The 18,240-nt window shown below is 46.7% G+C and overlaps 2 protein-coding genes across 11 annotated transcripts in view; one reads left to right on the forward strand and one right to left on the reverse strand.

Moving 5' to 3' along the window:
- Positions 1-371: 371 nt before the first annotated feature.
- Positions 372-8,425, reverse strand: Ggps1 (geranylgeranyl diphosphate synthase 1). Of its 5 annotated transcripts, none has more exons than XM_042686231.1 (4): positions 8,345-8,425; positions 4,505-4,598; positions 3,332-3,402; positions 372-1,423 (listed from the first exon to the last, which is right to left on the reverse strand). In XM_042686231.1, exons 2-4 carry the CDS (start codon positions 4,572-4,574, stop codon positions 662-664), a joined length of 903 nt encoding a protein of 300 aa, XP_042542165.1. In that variant the 5' UTR covers positions 4,575-4,598; positions 8,345-8,425; the 3' UTR covers positions 372-661. The 5 variants fall into 5 exon arrangements, with proteins under 5 accessions (XP_042542165.1, XP_042542163.1, XP_042542166.1 ...); XM_042686229.1 differs by having other exon boundaries at positions 8,221-8,420; XM_042686232.1 differs by lacking the exon at positions 8,345-8,425 and adding an exon at positions 7,805-8,071.
- Positions 8,426-8,796: 371 nt separating this feature from the next.
- Arid4b (AT-rich interaction domain 4B) overlaps positions 8,797-18,240 on the forward strand; it is a 117,139-nt gene continuing 107,695 nt past the window's right edge. For 3 of the 6 annotated variants that reach the window (XR_006148363.1, XM_042685927.1, XM_042685926.1), the window contains exons 1-2: positions 8,798-9,043; positions 9,825-9,879. Coding sequence is in view for 5 of the 6 variants with exons in the window: in XM_042685927.1 (XP_042541861.1) it covers positions 9,874-9,879 (6 nt within the window). In the remaining variant the exon portion in view is untranslated. Of the gene's footprint in view, positions 9,200-9,824; positions 9,880-18,240 lie in introns of all 6 variants that reach the window. The other 3 variants (XM_042685924.1, XM_042685928.1, XM_042685925.1) reach the window with 2 other exon arrangements.

Genomic DNA, 18,240 nt, shown 5'->3' on the forward strand with positions numbered 1-18,240 from the left:
AATGGAAAGACAGTGGTGTGCTGATACACAAATCAATTTGGGACAAAACATGTTTACAAAGGATTAAGCAAAAATTGGTATAGCATGTGAATTACATTACATGGAGATTCCTTGGTTAGATGTGGAAGGGAGAGTAAGGAATGAAAGGTAAGAGAAAGGCCCAGAGTATTTTCACTTGTTCTTTCTAGACTTTTTAGTAAGGGAGTTTCCAGAAGGACACTACATATTAATAGCAGCATTTAGGGGAAAAAAGGCTTTGTGGTTATTGGGACTAAGTAGACACTGATTTGTAGACTAAGTAGACACTGATTCATCTGTCCCAGATGAATTGGGAACTGTGCATACAGTCGTTAGAAGTATCCAGGTAAAAATGGAAGCTAATGTCTTTTTTTAATTGACAAAAATCAACAGAATTTTGTGGCCACAATGTCCTGCCACAACCACTTCTGACATTCAAACGTGAGCTATAAGAAATGATTTCTTCTGGTATTTCCACTTTATATACGTAGGGATTTCTACACTGAAATAGTTTTATTCATATTACCACTACGTACTCAGTTTTTGGAGACAAACACCTTGGTTCAAATTCATGAACCAGTATAGGCTAGAGATACACAGTCAAGTAAAGATGCCCTCATGTTCAATCAAGGATGCGCACACATCATTCAGTTTCTTCTCTGAACATCATACTCAAGTACTTTACTAGAGTCACTAGCTCTGGGTTTCCCCCACATGCCTCAATTTGTTTATAGGCTTTAGATTCAAGCTCTCTAAGAGTATTCCGAGTGTATTCAAAAGAACCTACATCCTCAAGATAATGCACACAATATTTTTTAATATCTACGTTTTCTGTTCTCTGGCGCAAGATGTTCTGCACCTGGGTACTTTCAGGCCTGGACCAAATAGCGTGAATGGTAGGGAAGGAGAACTTCCCCTCTGTTAGGTCCTCACAGAAACTCTTGTTTTCGGTATATTCTTTGGATGATAGATTAGCATAATCATCTCTGATTTGGAAAAAGAGCCCAAGTGTATTAAGCAGTGGCTTTAAATCTTCTTTATAGTCGGAGAACAACTGCATGAGACCTACTGCTAATCCAAACAGTCCACCTGTCTTCTGCAGGACCATAGCTTTATATTCATCTTCAGTGGGACAAGTATAAGTGTCCCTCCAGTAAATATCAAGGCCCTGTCCCTCATGGAGCTCCAAAAGCTGGCGGGTAAAAATCTTCACTGCATCTGGGTGATCCAGGGTTAAAACCTTCTCCAAGCCAAGGAAATACACATAATTGGCAGAATTGATGACAGATGGAATTCCATAGATGCTGTGTGCCACTGGAAAGCCACGTCGGAGCTTGGAGTTGTCTTCGATATCATCAATGAGTAAACTGGCATTATGTAACATTTCTGTAACTTCAATGATAATCTAAAATGGAAAAAAAAATTTCACCTTATTTAATCAACAATTTCACTTTTTTTTGGTTGGCTGTGGGGCTTGAACTTGGGACCTGGGCACTGTCCTTGGGCTCTTTTGCTCAAGGCTAGTGCTCTATCACTTTAAGCCACAGTACCATTTCCAGTTTTTTCCTGGTTCATGGACTTTCCTGACCAGGCTGGTTTTGAATTGTAATCCTACAATTTCAGCCTGTAGCCAGGCTGAAGCCAGGGTTATAGGCATGAGCCACCAGTGCCTGGCTTTGATTTCACAATATTCCAAAATTTATGCTTAATGATTTATGCTTAACAGATTAAAATGTCTCAGTTGTCTTTAAATTTTCACAACTAATAATAATTTACCAGGTTCAAGATAATATACTGTGCCATGTATGATGGCATACACCCATAATCTCAACTACTTGGGAGGCAGAGATCAGGAGAATAACTAAAAACTTAGTGAGGCCCTCATCTCAAAGAAAAAAAAAATCCTGGCTACATAGCAAGTAGATTGGAGGAAGGGTTTGAGAGCAGTCTGGGCAAGATAAAAGCAATACCTCAACCACTGAATTCAGAGCTGGGCACAATGAAGCAAGCCAGCTATTTGGAAAGCATAAATAGGGGATTGTGGTCCAAGTAGGTCAAGCAAAAATCAAGATCCTACTAGAAAAATAGGGCTGAAAACCAGCAGGAGTGGTTCATGCCTATAATCCTAGCTACTCAAGAGGCATAGATTTCGGAACTTTGGCTCAAAGCCTGTGTGGGCAAACAATTCCAAGAATTTTTTGTTGTTGTTTTTGGTTGGTTGTGGGGTTTGGGCGCTGTCCCTGCACTCTTGAGCCATAGAGTCACTTCCAGTTTTCTAGTGGTTTATTGGAGATAAGAGTCTCACAGAGTTTCCTGCCCTGGCTGGCTTTGAACTGTAATACTCAGATCTCAGCTTCCTGAGTAGCCAGGATTACAGGCATGAGCCACTGGCGCCCGGCCCAAGAGATTCTTATACAGATAATCACCAAAGAGTCAAGTGACAGTGGCTCATGCTTGTAATCATAGTCGGAGATCTGTAAATCCCAGTTCAAAGCCAGCCTGCACAGGAAAGTCAGGAGACTCATCTTCAATTAACCACCAAAAAACAGGAAGTGGAGATGTGGTCCCTAGCTAGAGTTCTAGGGACCAACAGGTCCTAAGTTCAAGCCCTGGTACTGGCATTAAAAAACAAAAGCCAGGCTGGGTGTCATGGCTCATGCCTGTAATCCTAGCTACTCAGGAGGCTGAGATCTGAGGATCGAGGTTCAAAGCCAGCCCAGGCAGGAAAGTCCATGAGACTCTCCAACGAACTTCTCAGAAAACTGGAAGTGGTGCTGTGGCTCAAGTGGTAGAACCCCCACCTTGAGCTAAAAAGCTGTGCGATTGTGCCCAGGCCATTCAAGCACCACAACCAAAAAAAAAAAAAAAGGTCAGACCTGGAGCTCAAGTAGTAAGGTACAGGCCTTGAATGGAAAAAAACCAAGTGACAGTACCAGTCCCTAAATTCAAGCCTCAGTATTGGCAAAGAGAAAAACAGAAAAGGGCTGGGACTTGGCTAGTAAGAGGAAGATCTTGAGTTCAAATCTCAGTAATGACAAATAAATAAAATGAATAAAAAGAATTGTCTAATTCGGGCTGGGAAGGTGGTTCAGTGGTAGAGCGCTTGCCTTGCATGCATGAGGCCCTGGGTTCGATTCCTCAGCACCACATAAGCAAAAAGAAAAAAGCCGGAAGTAGCGCTGTGGCTCAAGTGGTAGAGCGCTAGCCTTGAGCTGAAAAGCTGAGGACAGCGCCCAGGCCCAGAGTTCAGGCGCACGACCGGACCCCCCCCCCCCCCCCAAAAAAAAAAAAAAAAAAAGAATTGTCTAATTACCTGTAATTTGTCTTCTGGGACTTTCAGCCAATGATTAAATGCCTGTGAAAGTTTGGTTCTTACTTGTTTACCTGTAATTAAAAAATAAAACCTGACAATAAAATATTTTAATTACAAGGTATTAAAAAAGTCCTGCAAAACTGTTTTGACTTGACAAATATGCCTTATGAAATCATTATCTACAGCAGATTTCTTTCTTCGACTTGATACACACAACCTCAAACCCATCTGATATTCACATTCTAGTGTATAGCCTCTTAAAATTAGGACAGGTAAGACAGATTTTAAATCTTAGTATCAACACTTTTGGAATGGAATGAGTACTTTTTAAAAACATGGTAGATTATACCAGTTTAGGCACAATTAATCAGCACTCTTAGCACTGTTTCAGAAAAATAAAATTTTTGTATGTGCCATTTCTGGGGCTTGGACTCAGGGCACAGCCTGAGCATGGTCCTGAGCTTCTTTTGCTCAAGGCTAGTGCTTTACTAGTTGAGAAACAAAACAGAACCCAGGGCTTTGTACATACTGGACAAGTATTTTAATCACATGTTCTACAATCCCAGCTATTTATTTTTTTTTTCATATGTATCACTATTTTTATTGTTATTGTATAGGTGATACATAAAGGGGTTACAATTACATAAGTGAGGAAATGAGTACATTTCTTTTTCAACAGTGACACCCTTTCCCTTTCTCCTAGTTTTTCCCTCCCAAACCTTCTTCCCTACAAGTTGTATAGTCCATTTTTCTTTCTTTTCTTTTTTTTCCCCTGGTCTTGGGGCTTGAACTCAGGACCTGGGCACTGTCCCTGAGCAAATTCTTTTGCTCAAGGCTAGCACTCTACCACTGGAGCCACAGCACCACTTCCCGCCTTTTCTGTGTATGTGGTGCTGAAGAATCAAACCCAGGGTTTTATGCATGCTGAGCAAGCAGTCTACCACTAAGCCACAGTTCATTTTCAACACAGTATCTAGTGAGTATCACTGCTGCATTTGTTCACCCTTTGTTCTACCATTTCTAAACTTACAAACAAGACAAAAGATATATGTATCACTTTAAATAATAGAAAACCTCAAGAATTGGTTAAGTCTTAACTTTTTTTTTGTTAATATCTGAATAAATGACCTCAGTCTGAAAACTGCCCTGTACTGGTAACAAATAAACAGTTACCTGGTAATTGAAGCAAGTACTTATAGGGCTCTAGGAGAATTCTCTGGGCTGTTTCTTGTGTCTTCTCCATTGTTTTTTAGGTTTCAAAGCTGACCTGTCAAAACAAACATGAGGTTGGAAATGTTGCTCAGCTGGTAAAGTGCCAGCCAATGAGCTAAAGCCTCAGATACCCACTTCAGTCTTGGACAAGAAAGAAAAGAACAAACATAAAGATGCTCTCATGAACAATCAAAATTATCTTTAGATGTCATAATGGCAAAGAATCTGCATGTTATGAAAAAGTAGACTGATTTGTTTATTTATTTTTTGGGGACTAGTCATGGGGCCTGAACTCTGGGCCTGGGCACTGTCCCTCAGCTCTTCAGCTCAAGGCTAGTGCTCTACCACTTGAGCCACAGTGCCACTTCCGGCTTTTTTCTTTTTGTTTATGTGGTGCTGAGGAATTGAACCCAGGGTCTCAGGCATGCAAGGCAAGCGCTCTACCACTGAGCCACCTTCCCAGCCCCAAAGTAGACTGATCTAAAGAGTTGTTTTTGTTGTTTTTTTGGGCAGGTGGATGCTGGTACTGGAGCTTGAACTCGGGGGCCTTGCACCTTAGCTCAGTTTTTTTGTCCAAGGCTGGTGGTTCTACCACTTGCGCCACACTTCCATTTCTAGCCTTTTCTCAGATAGGTGGAAAAGTTAAGATTTGTCTGCCTGGGCTGAATTTGAACTGTGATCCTCAGATCTGTTTCCTGAGTAGCTAGGATTACAGGTGTGAGCCATTGGTACCTGGCTGAAACCCATCTTTTGGAGCCCAGTCATCATCTGAGTCTGCTATCATCAGTCTCATGGACAAGACTAGGAATTTCAGTACTGTTATTCCTTCTGGTATTAATTTCTCATGGGGCTAGAGGCTTAGCTCAGTTGGTAGAGCACCAGCCAATGAGCAAAAGGGTCAGGTACTAAGTTCAAGTTCCAGTCTTGATAAAAATAATTTCTCTAATTATTACTGCTGGCATTCCATTTTACCAGCACAATTAAAAGCTCAGAAAAGCCCAGACTACACAACCTAGTGAGAATTAGGTATATAATGTTCCTGTTTCTTAGTACAGAAACAATGTAAGGGTAAAAGGTAGGAACCACTGTGTTTCTATTATGTACTAGTTCCCCCTCCACCCCGAAGATGTCTAGTATGCTAACAGAAGAACAACAGAATTTCTCCCTTATCTGTGCACTGCTAGGTAAGGACAAAGGATAGTAAGTAATAACACAGGTGCTTTGCAGCTTCTCTGCAGCCTAAACATCTCATGAGGCAAAGAAACCTTAAAGTACAATGAAAGCTGTGATTCTTCTTGGAAAAACCAAAGTGCACATCTGTGTGTCTCCTCACAGATATATGCAGGCAACAGTACTATACATGTAACTTCTTGGGTCATGCTGTCCCTTACTCCTAAGTGTCCCTCAGATTTATTTAACCCTTTAATGCCAAAGATTCATTTCATGCAATCATAGGCTAAGACACAAATCCCACTACCTCTTAAGGCAGATTACAATGGATGTAAGGCACGAAGCAGGTAGTTTAAATTACTTTTAGGACTGAAAAACATATGCACACTCATAGGGCCGTTTTTTCCTCTTTCTCTGGTCAATAATAAAGCTTGAACTTCAGGCTTAGACTTTTTACCTGACTTCTTCATTCACAGTTGGTGCTCTACCACATCTCCACTTTTTTTTTTCTTTTTTTTTTGGGTCCGGTCGTGGGGCCTGAACTCTGGGCCTGGGCGCTGTCCCTCAGTTTTTCAGCTCAAGGCTAGTGCTCCACCACTTTAGCCACAGTGCCACTTCCAGCTTTTTTCTTTTTGCTTATGTGGTGCTGAGGAATCGAACCCGGGCCTCATGCATGCAAGGCAAGCACTCTACCACTAAGCTACCTTCCCAGCCCCAACATCTCCACTTCTTGATGGTAATTAACCAGCAAAGTTGGAGATAGGAGTCTCTCCCATCTGTCAGCCAGTTGGCTTTTAAACTTGAACCTCAGATCTCAACCTTGTGAGTAGTAGAATTACAGGGATGTGGGCTGAGGTAAGGTCTTTATGTGCAGTCAAGACTGGATGCAAACTCAAAATGTAATGTAGTCAAGGCTGGATAGAGCTTCTCCAGCTTCCTAAAGTCTGGTATCACAAACATATGCCACAATGCCTGGTTAAAAAGCCTGTTTTCTATCATCGGTTCTTGCTGATTATGGCAATAATCCTAGTAAAGTGGAACCCTCACCAAAGGAAGTTATTTCAGCAATATAAATTCAGAAAGAAACATTCCATATGGAATATATCTACATTTGCATTGACTAGCAAACGATATTAAGAATAATACAAAGGGAAGAAGCTATAAAATACTTGGAAGTAATCCAAATTACAATTTAGGAACTTGTTATTTTACTGCCTTAACTTCTGATGTGTTTTAGGGTGTCAAAAGAAAAGAAACTTGGGAGAATTGCACAACAGTTCAAGGCCAGACTGGGAAAAAAGTTAAGAGATTCTATCTCAAGGAATGTGTGTTGTAATCCCTGTTAACACAAGAAGTATAGACTGGAGGACTTGTCGGAGACCATCCTAGCCAAAAAATATCACGTGGAGCACTTGCCTTGCATGCATGAGGCCCTGGGTTCGATTCCTCAGTACCACATAAGCAGAAAAAGCTCGAAGTGGCGCTATGGCTCAAGCAGTACAGCGCTCGCCTTGAGCTGAAGAGCTAAGGGACAGCGCCCAGGCCCAGAGTTCAGGCCCCACGACCCACCAAAAAGAAAACAAATTAGTGTGTCAGTAACGGGCAGCCTCCAGGACACAGCCCGAGCTTTGGCGGATGCGGTGTGACCCCAAACGCCATTCCGGAATCCGCACAGACGCCAGGGCGCCGGGGCCGAGTGGCGGGACCCACCACCGCGTCCTGAGTCTTCCCGAGCACGCGCCGGTCCCCGCTCACCCCGGCGGCGGGCAGACACCGCCCCGCCCTGGGGACGGACGACCGCCCTTGGTTCCCTAGACGTAGACAAATCGGGGTCGGGCGAACGAGCGACCGAGAGCCCGAGGCTCCGACTGCCCCACCTAGGAAGTCCCGCGGCCGCGTGCACGCTCAGCGCGGACCTAGGGCCCCGCCGACCCCGGCTCCCGAGGCGTCATCCAGTCCTCCGCGGGAAGCGTCCGGTCACCGTCTCACGGCGGGCCAGGAGACACACCCGCGTCCTCCCCGCTACCGGCCCCACCCCGCCGCCCGCCGTCCTCACCTCGCCAGCCTCGGACCCCAGGCTTCCATGCTCACCCCGCTCACCCCACACCGCTCCGAGGCGGGGGCCGCCGGGGCCGGGCTCCTTCCCGCCCTCCTCCCGCCGCCGCGAGGGCCGTCGGGGCGCGCAGGGCGCCGCTACTTTCTCAAAGGGACAAGTCTGACTTCAGAACCACGAGGGAGACGAGAGTCCCCGGCGGGGCGCGCAGGGGCGCGGCGTCCCGCGGCCCTAGCTCCCGCTACGGGCGTCCAGCTCGCCCGCATCGCTCAGCCGTCACTCCCGCTTCCGCCGCAGCGGTCCCTGAGCCGGGTCAGCATCCGGGTCCTCTCACTTCCCCCACACCTCTCTTTTTTCTCCCCCCTCCCCCCCCCCACCGCATCAGCCCCATCCCCGCCTTTTCCCATCCGGGTCCCCCTCCGCCGCCGCCGCCGCCGCCGCCGCCGCCGCTCACGGTTCCACGATGATCTCACGACTTCACGTCGCCGGTCCAGGAGTAGCAGCGCCCAGGATCAACTTCCCACTTTATAGTTCAGCCCACGGCTCCTTCCGACGCCTACATGAATCCCACCCCTTACTTCATCACAGCACTCTCCGCCCTCAGCCGCCCGCGACGCCGCATAACTCGGTACTAGAAAATGCGCCATCCCGCTCACACTGCGCAGGCGTCGTCGCCGCCTCCCCCGCTGCCCGGGGCTCCGCCCTCTCGCCCTCCCCTTTCCGACACACGCAGGCGCCGTGGCATGATGGGTGTTGCAGTTCTACTCGGCGAGGACCTGCCCCCCGGCCCGAGGAGATGGACTGCATTACCCAGAAAGCCTTGAGGCGTAACTTTCTGTTTCCATAGAACTGGTGGGAAAATGGCGTCGTTGTTTGTATCAGACGAGCCAATAGGATTAGGGCACAGGCGGGCTCTACCGTACCTTAGCCAATCCCAGATCGCCTGAGAGGCCATCCGGGAAAGAGGGAGGGGAGGGGAGAGAACCTAGGGGAGGGGAGAGAGAGGGAGGGGGCGCCGAGCTGGAGGGGGAAGCGATGTTTGCCCGTCAGTCGAGTCCGGAGTGAGGAGCTCAGGCGCCTGAGCGGAGGCAGAGTCTCGAGCCCGAGCTTGCTGCCACCCCGGCCGGCGCCTGGACCTTGGCCCGGAGAGAGCCGCAGAGGGCCCGGTGCCGCGTCCCCCGGAGGGCAGTGCGCCCGGGGCCCGGACCTCCGTCCGGGAGGGATTTTTCGTCGTCCCCCTCCCCCCGCGAGGGAGACCGAGCGGCCGCCAAACAAAGGTACCAGCCACCGCCGCGGGAGGAGGAGGAGCGGAGCCGCCGCCGCGGCCGCCGCTGGACCCCCGCCCCCGCCCCGTCGCCCCCCGGTCGGCTGGTGTGGGGGGAGGCAAGCGGGGACTCCGGACGTGCGGCGCTCGGACCTCGCTTCCGCGGAAGGTAGGGCCGCTTTCCTGGGTGCTCGCCGTCCCTTCGAGGGGACCCCTCCGACCCGGCCGCCGAGCGGGGGCCCGAGGGCCGCGGGGCTGTCGCGGCGCCCAGAACCTGGGGAGCCCCGGTCCGCCGCGGCCGCTCGGTCCGCGTCGCGGCCTCGGCCGGGCCCGGGCGGACGGGGGGAGGGGGGAGGAGGCTCCCCGGCGGTGTCCTCCCCCGGAGTCTCGGACGTCGGCCCTCTGCCCCTCCCCCGAGCCCCCGGCCTCCCCGCCGCGGCCCCCGGGCCCGCCCGTCGGCCGAGCTGCCGCGGGGTGCGCGGCTCGTGGGGGCGGACGGCGGCGCCCCCGGTGAGGCCGCGCCGGACCCCGCGCTGCCTCGCGAGTTTCTTCTGACAGAAATGGCGTCATCGCCGGGGACCGGGAAGCCCGTCGGGTCGCGACAATGGGGCGAAGAGCGGCGGCCGTGCGGGTGGAGGGTGCGCGGGGACGGCGCGGCGCGGGCGGCTCCGGGGCTGACGGCCCGACGCGACGTCCTCTGCGCGGCGCGGGCCGGGCCGGGCCCGGGGCCCCGTCCGCCCCCGACGACGAGGGAGGCCCGCAGCGCTGACCCCGTGCCTTTTGTTCCCCTCCAGGTGCGGGTGAAGCCGGCGTGAGCGAGAGCTTCGCGGCCGCGGAGTCGCCATGAAGGTAAGGTGGCCCGCGGAGCTCGCGCCTCGGCGGCGGCGGGAGCGGACTCAAGGGCCCGGCCGCGGCGACCCCGCGCCCCGGGAGTCGGCGTGGAGTCGGTGGGGCGTCGCCCCGCGCGCGGCGGCCTCCCGCGGAGGGGGAGCCAGGTAGCGGCGCCCATCGAAGCGCTTTCAAGCTCCACAAGGAAAAGCAGATCGGGCGACCCGGCCCGGCCTGGCGAGCGCGGTGCCGGGCGTCGGTGGCCGGCTGGGACGGGAAGAAACCGGGCGGGGGCGGAGGGGGGCGGGGGCGCTACCGTGAAGTTGCGGTAGAAACCGTTCTGATGGTCGCCAAAAGGCCCGTCTTAGTTGCCACGATCTTAAGAGAATTTTTATGGTCTCGACGCACTGGAGAGATGCGAGGTCACCGTGGTTCCCCGAGTGTGCGGGGCAGGGTGGTGCGGTTCCGTTCCCCCGCATCGGTCCGCGGGGTCTGCTCCTGACCTCGGCGCCGCTGCATTGTGTGGGTGTGGGGAAGCCCAGGGCCGGCCGCCTCCGAGCTGGCGGTGCTTGGAGGCCCGAGCCGGGCCAGAGCTCGCGAGCGGAAGACATGGCAGCAGTGCAGTACAGGTGGTTGTTTTTCACTCGGGGGGGAGTCAGTCAGTGAACGCCGGCTTGCTTGCTAACACCCCGGGACTGAAAGGCCAGGCTCGAGGGCGGCCATGCTCCTGTTTATCTTGCCGAAAGTTAGACTGTAACGTGGTTTTTTGTTTTTTGGTTTTTTTTTATCCATTATGAATTCAGAAGTGGTAGAAAAGAGCATGCTCACGTCTATGGAAAAGCAGCAAGCACACCATTAGAATGTAAATGTCACCTGTCTTTGACAGTTCCTTAAAACCATGTTTTTAAAAGTATTTTTTTCTCTTCAGACTCTGTACTTTTATAGTGCAGTAGTTAAAGACTCATTTGTAACGTTTGCTTCCGTGGAAGAAAGGAAAAGGTGAGGCCACCTCCCCATTTAATCTAGTATGTACAAAATACTCGAATCCGCAGTGTGCAAGGTGCTTTTCCTTTTGAGTTAGGAGTGCTCGAGACTGCTTGAAGTTTATATCTGTGTGTCTTTCTATCTGGCTTTCTTCTAAGTGAAAACACACAGTATTGGTTTCAAATAGGAATCTTTTTTCTTAGTCACAAATGCTACCAGATACTCCTGCCCACAGCTTAAAGCAGTGAAGTGAGTTTATTAGAAAAAGTTTTACATCCGCCTTGGTGTTAGATGAAAATTTCTTAAAGGTTGGGTTCAGTGATACACAAGTTCAGAAGCTAAGTAAATATTTGGAATAAATGTAATTTCACACAGTTCACATTGTAATGCCTGACACATCTTGGATTCTCTTTAAATGTTTGGCTGAAAGAGTTGTAGTAAGTTTAAAGGTATCTTAGATTTTTTTTTCTGTTTTAAAAACTTGTCTGTTTAAAAAATGAAAGTCAGTTGGAAACTTTAACCTTAAAAGTTTCGTGGTATTAGGCAAATTTTGGTATCATCTTAGATCTACTAATTTTAAGTACTTACAATTTCTGTTCTTACTGTCCTAAAAAAAAAAAAATCTTGTGGGGTGCTGATTGCTGGTGCCTGTGATCCTAGCTACACAGTTTGAAACCAGCCTGAGTAGAAAGTCCTTGACAAGACTCTTTATCTCCAATTAACCAACAAAAAGCCAGAAGTGGAGATATGGATCAACTGGTAGAGCAATATGAGTGGGAAAAGCTAAGTTAGAGGCAGAGGCCTTGAGTTCAAGTGCAAGCAATAGATAGTTCTCATATTTAGTTATATTAATAAAAGGAGTTTGTTGAAACAAATTCCCATCTTTATGAAGAATTTTCTGTTGCTGTTAAATATAGCAAGGCTTAGGGAATCTATTAGTACTAAAAACCCTCCTTCTTTCTTTTCCTTTTTCTTATTTTTTTTGGCTGGTCATGGGGCCTGAACTCTGGGTCTGGGCGCTGTCCCTCAGCTCTTCAGCTCAAGGCTAGCGCTCTACCACTGGAGCCACAGCGCCACTTCCTGCTTTTTCTGTTTATGTGGTGCTGAGGAATCGAACCCAGGGCCTCATGCTTGCAAGGCATGCACTGTACCGCTGAGCTACCTTCCCAGCCCACTTCCTTTTTCTTTTTTATGCCAGTCCTAGGGCTTGCACTCAGAGCCTGATGCTGTCTTTGAGCTCTTATGCTCAGGACTGGGCTCTACCACTCTCCAGCCACACCTCCACACCACACCTCATTTCCAGATTTCTGATACTTAATCGGAGATAAGAGTCTCACAGACTTTCCTGCCGGGACTGGCTTAGAATCATGATCCTAATATCTCAACCTTCTGAGTAGCTAGGATTACAGACAAGCCATCTGCACCTGGACTTCCTTATTTCTTGCATCTTAATTTTTATGGGGTGCAAGTTAGGAATTTGCTCATGATTTTTATTTCTCTTTGTTAAACATTGAATTCAAAATGTGTTTAGCTGAGTGTGATGGTGCATACCTACAATCTGAAGGAAGACTCAGGAGGTTGAAGCAGGAGATCATAAGTTTGAGACCAGGTTGAACTGCATAGAAAGAAAGACCCTGTCTGAAAACAACATAAAGAAAATGTAGTAGTGATTATATTGGTCTTAAATTTTCTTTTTTGTGTGTTCCCTATTTGTTATTACAATGAGCTACAGAAAGATTTATGTCATTTAATCTGATTGAGCAGATTTTAACTTTGAAGCAAGCATTTAAGTTTGAATTGTATGTCCAATTAGTTACAAAAACACTTAAAAACTTTTTGTTAGGTGACGGGTATTGAGGTAATTGAAAGTTAGAATATGTTATAATACTTTTGGTTTTGTTGCCTTACAGTCTCCAAGTAAAGTGTGTGCTATTTTGTTTCCACAGCACTTTTCCTTTGCACAACCTTTATGTTTATTTCAGTATAGCTCCATGTTGACTAGTTCCTTATGTTGTGATAGTATGTTTTTGAGAAATATGACTTGCCACACAAAAGCAACCTGTGTGTTATTGTAGATCATAATGTTGGTATTCTGTTGGATTTATTTTTCATATTTTTGGTAAAGCTTTCAACAGTAGTGATGATACATTATCTGGAAATGGTTGTCTAAGATTTACGTTAGATTTCTCTGCCTTAGTTTTCTAACCAAAATTTGTTCTGCTGTTATATTCTGTATGTTATTAACAGTACTCAACACATTGCAGCAAATACTTGAATAAAATGGGCCGAGCCTAGATGTAGGAATGTTTAGGACATGTGGAATTTTGTTGCTTGTTCTTGGAATTTGGGCAGACAGGCTTTTTAAAAATGTACTGCTGGGTGCTGGTAGCTCACATCTGTTATCTCATAGCCATTCAGGAGGCTGAGATCTGAGGATTACAGTTTGAAGCCCTACAGTGCAGAAAAGATCCAATGGGACTCTTTATCTCCAATTAACCACCCAAATTGGAAGTGGCACTGTAGCTAAAGAGGTAGAGCGATAGCCTTGAGCACAAAGAGGCTCAGGGACAGAGCCCAGGCCAAAAATAAACGTGTGTGTGTGTGTGTGTGTGTGTGTGTGTGTGTGTGTGTGTGTGTGTGTGTGTGTGTATTGCTGTAAAAATATCAGATTGAATTAGAAATACTGCCTTTTCTTCCTCTTGGTGGTACTGGGACTTGCACGTAATGCCACCTGCTTGCTAAGCAGGTGCTTTATCACTTCAAGCCCTTGCTTTAATTTTCAGATAGAGTCTCTGTTGTTGCCTTGGACTGCTGTTCTCCTACCTATGATATAGCTAGATTCACAGACTTACTTGGGATCACAGGCACACATCATCATGCCTGGCTTAAGTTGAGATTGTGGGAGAGTCTTGTCGTCTTGTCATCTTGTCATTGTGGCTCAAGCTGTAATCCCAGCTCCTTGGGATTCTTTTTTTTTTTTTTTCTTTGCTGGTCCTGGGCTTGAACTCAGGCCTTGGACACTGTCCCTGAGTCTGTTTGTGCTCAAGGCTAGTGCTCTATCACTTGAACCGCAACACTACTTCTGGCCTTTTCTGAGTACTTTATTAGAGATAAGAATCTCATGGACTTTTCTGGCTAGGCTAGCTTTGAACCCCAATCCTCAGATCTCAGCTTCCTGAATAGCTAGGATTACAGGCATGAGTCACCTGTGCCACGATGCTACTTGGATTCTAATGCCAGACCAAATACTGGGGTTTGAATTTAGGACCCCAAGCTTGCTATGCAAGTTGATGACCACTTGAACCACCTTCAGTCTAGCCTTATAAATACCTTTTTGATTAATGCCTTGAGTGTGCATACATATTCTTCCCTCCCTCCTTTCCTTCCTTCCTTTCTTCTTTCCTACCACCCTGTTTTTTGTTGTTGTCATAGGATTTGTTTTTTGGGTTTTGTTTTGGGGGGGGGGGGGTCCGGTCGTGGGGCCTGAACTCTGGGCCTGGCCGCTGTCCCTCAGCTCTTCAGCTCAAGGCTAACGCTCTACCACTTGAGCCACAACGCCACTTCCTGCTTTTTGCTTTTTGCTTATGTGGTGCTGAGGAATCGAACCCAGGGCCTCATGCATGCAAGGCAAGCGCTCTACCACTGAGCCACCTTCCCAGCCCTTGTCATAGGATTTGAACTCAGGGTCTGGGTGCTGTCTCTGAACTCTTGCTTAAGGCCAGCAGTTTACCGCTTCAGCACCACTTCCAGTTTTCTGGTGGTTGGAGATAAGAGTCTCATGGACTTTCCTGCCCAGGCTGGCTTTGAACTGTGATCTTCAGACCTCCTGAGTAGCTAGGATTACAGGTGTGAGGCACCAGCACACCCGGCTTTTTGCTCCCTTTTTGTTTTACAATTCTTTCATAAATCCTTAATTTTTAACAACTTCTGTATGTCAGCCAATGTGGAATGAAGGTGAATAAACTATCTGACATGTTCTAAGGAGCTCATAATTTAGCTTAAGACAGAAAAAAAAAAGCAGAACTTACTATATATTATAAGCATGGGAGGAAAGAAGAGAACATCTAAATCAAAGAACCATGGAAAGTTTTCTGGTGGAGAGGATATCTATGCTAGGCAAAGAAAGGAAGGAAAATGTTTCAGTTACAGGGGGAATAATGAATTCAAAGAACAAACAAGATGCAAGAAACAGAAGTTTGTTGTGGTTAATGTTAAGATGTGTGTTTGAGGTTGGAATAGAAGGGCAGTATGATAGACTGAGGCAGAATGGAGGAGTTGAAAATAACTACTACCACCTACACATACCTTTTTTTGTGGTGCTGGATATCAGACTCAGTGCCTCCTAAATGCCAGACAAACCATTCTACCACTGATCTACAGCTAATCAGAAGATTAAGATCTGAGGATCATGGTTCAAAACCAGCCTAGGCAGGAAAGTCTGTGAGACTCTGATCTCTAGTTAACCAGCCTAAAGGTCAGAAGTGCAGCTGTGGCTCACATGGCAGAGTGCCAGCCTTGAATGGAAAAGCTCAGAGTCAGTGCTCAGGCCCTGGTTTTAAGCCCTGGACTGGCACATGTGCGTGCCCTGTGCCCACATGCTACGTGTGCTTCCCCCTCTCCCCACAAACACAGACAGTACATGGAACTACTGAAAGGTGGGGGGGGGGGGGCGGGGGGAGTTTGTGCCTGTTCTGGGGTTTGGACTTAAGGCCTAGGTGGTGTGTGTGAGCTTTTTTGCTTCAGACTTTTGCTTTCCCACTTAAGCCACAGCTCTACATTCTGCTTTTTTGGTGGCTAATTGGAGATGAAAAGTCTCATGGTCTTTTGTGCCTGGGCTAACTTTGAGCCACAGCCCTCAGATCTCAACCTCTTGAGTAGCTAGGATTACAAGTGTGAGCCACCAGTGCCTGGCCTGTTGAAGGTTTCTAAGATGGGCAAAGATGTTGGATTGCTTTTGTGGAAACATCATTTTGGTACTATTGAAATGAAAACACCAAAAGAGACATCTGAATAGAAGATCAAGAGATTCCAGGTCTAAGATAATACTGAACAATGTAATAGGAGGGGGAGAAGGACCAGATGAGACATTCTAGAAGTAGAATTTAAGACATAGTAACTCACTTTAGCATAGGAGAGGAGGAAGACAGAACTTTCCATCTTAGGGAGTTAAATGTCATGGTAGTAAAGCTGAATGGGATTTTGGAGTGTCCAGGAGGTCCATATCCAAGTAGACTTCCTAGTTAAGATAGGGGATTAAGGCAGCAGATAGGAGGAAGTCAGAAATTTGGATTATCTGATGAAGATGATAGCTATATAGTTCATATGTTGAGAATATGTTGAGGTGGTTTAAAAACCATATATGGCAAAATGTATTTTATGTGGTCTTTTTGATGAATAGGTAGTTTTGTAAAAACACTGTTTTCTGTCCAAGTTGTGAATTCTTTGCTTATTGTAATTTAAAAAAAAATGTGCAAATGAGAACATAATGAATGAAGAATGTACGTTCCATTGTTGGGTAGGTTGTGTACCTTCTTTATGGTGAACATGGTTCTATGTACTGAGGATGCAGCTATGAACAGAATTCTTACCCTCCTGGAGTTTTTGTTCTGTCTGAGTCCATGTAAACAAAGAAAAGTGGACTAAGGATAAGTGGGATGGAAAGAAATGAAACAGTCTGAATAGGAAGTTAGAGTGATGGAGAATGTTACTTTTGGTTAGGTGGTAACCTATTTGAGTAGGTGAGCTTTAGGATATGAAACAAGTGATAATAGGTAACTAATTCAGTTTAATGGAGGAATTGCATTCCAAGTAAAAGAAATGCAAAGGACTTGAGAAAATGTTTGGCTGGTTTGAGCTTTGTGTATTTGAGGACCAGGAAGAAGGCCATGAGGGTTGGAGTGATGGGAAATGAGAGAATATCACAAGGTCCTGTAAAGTGCAGTGCCTCGTGCACCATTGCAAGAACTTTGAATAAAGACTGAATGTGTTGGTGCTATAGTTTGGCTATAGTTTGATGGTGCCCATTAACAGTTTCATGTGTTAGAAACTTGGTCTCTATTGTGGTGATGTTAGGAGATGGTAGGAACTCCTAGGAGATACGGCACCTAATAAATAAGGGAAGTTACTCTCAAAAAGATAAAGGTACCTCTCCTAGGACTCTGAATTAGTCACAAAAAGAGCAAAATATTCATGCCTATAATCCTAGGTACACAGGAGGCTGAAATCTGAGAATCATGGTTCAGAGCAAGCTTGGACAGACAAATTCTCAAGATTCTTAACCTCTGCTTAGCAGACAGCCAGAGGAGAAGACATAGTTCAAGTTGTAAAGCACCAGCCCTTAGCAGAAAAAGGTAAACCAAGTGGGAGGCCCTAGGTTCAAATCCCTGTAAAAGGAGAGGGTGGGGTTCCGGACCCTTGGACTGCTAGTCTGGGGCTTTCAGCCTCCAAAACTATGAGTTAAGTAGTCTTTTTTTTTTTTTTTTTTTGGTGCCAATATGGAGGCTTGAACCCCAAGTCTAGATAGATGCTGTCTTTAAGCTTTTTTTGGGCTCAAGTCTAGCATTCTGCCACTTGAGCCACAACTTTACTTTTGGGTTTCTGGTGATTAGAGATGGGAGTCTCATGGATTTCCCTGCCTGAGATGGCGTGGATTATTTTATAGGTGTGCACACTGGCACCTAGTTCTCTTTTAAGTTACCCAGCCTAAGATGTTTTTATTATAGTAAAGGAAAATGTATGGATAAAGGAAGCCTTCAGATGTTCTTAAGCAGGAGAGTGAAGTGATCTTCATAATTTTCAGAACAGAAAGATAATTGTGTAGAAGTGGATATGTGAAGATCAGTCATAACGCAATATCCTGTTCTGGGGGAGATGGTGGTGGACCAGGTAGGAGAATTGATAGTATCAGGGATAATGGAGGTGATTGAATTTGAATGGAGTAGATGTAAGGTGGAAATTATACTTGCTACTAGTTACAGATGAATACTCCTAGAGATCTTACTTAAACTCTCTTCTGTGATTGTTAGATGGAATTCCTGGAACTAAGTACAACCAAGATGGCATTGCCAATGTCTACATTCCCCTATTAGTGAGCAGTGAGTGCTCAGCCAAGAAGTTTACTCAGTTTCTTGTTTTGTTTTTGAATTTAAAGAGATATAATTCATATAGCATAAGTTCACCTTTTAAGTCACACATTAATTACTTTTTAAAAGTATTTTTACAAGGTCATGTATCCATCACTATTACCTAACTCCAGAATGTTTTCATTCTCCCAAGGAAAACTATTTACAGTTGTTCCCCTTTCTGCCTTCCTCTAGCCTCCTTTGGCATCCACTAATCTACTGTTCCTATTTGTGCTTCCCATGTAGCTGGGAAGAAAGTATGTACCACCATGCCCAG

This window comes from Dipodomys spectabilis, unplaced genomic scaffold (assembly GCF_019054845.1).
Source record: "Dipodomys spectabilis isolate Male_0828 unplaced genomic scaffold, ASM1905484v1 ptg000096l, whole genome shotgun sequence".
In the NCBI taxonomy this organism is placed as follows: Eukaryota; Metazoa; Chordata; class Mammalia; order Rodentia; family Heteromyidae; genus Dipodomys; species Dipodomys spectabilis.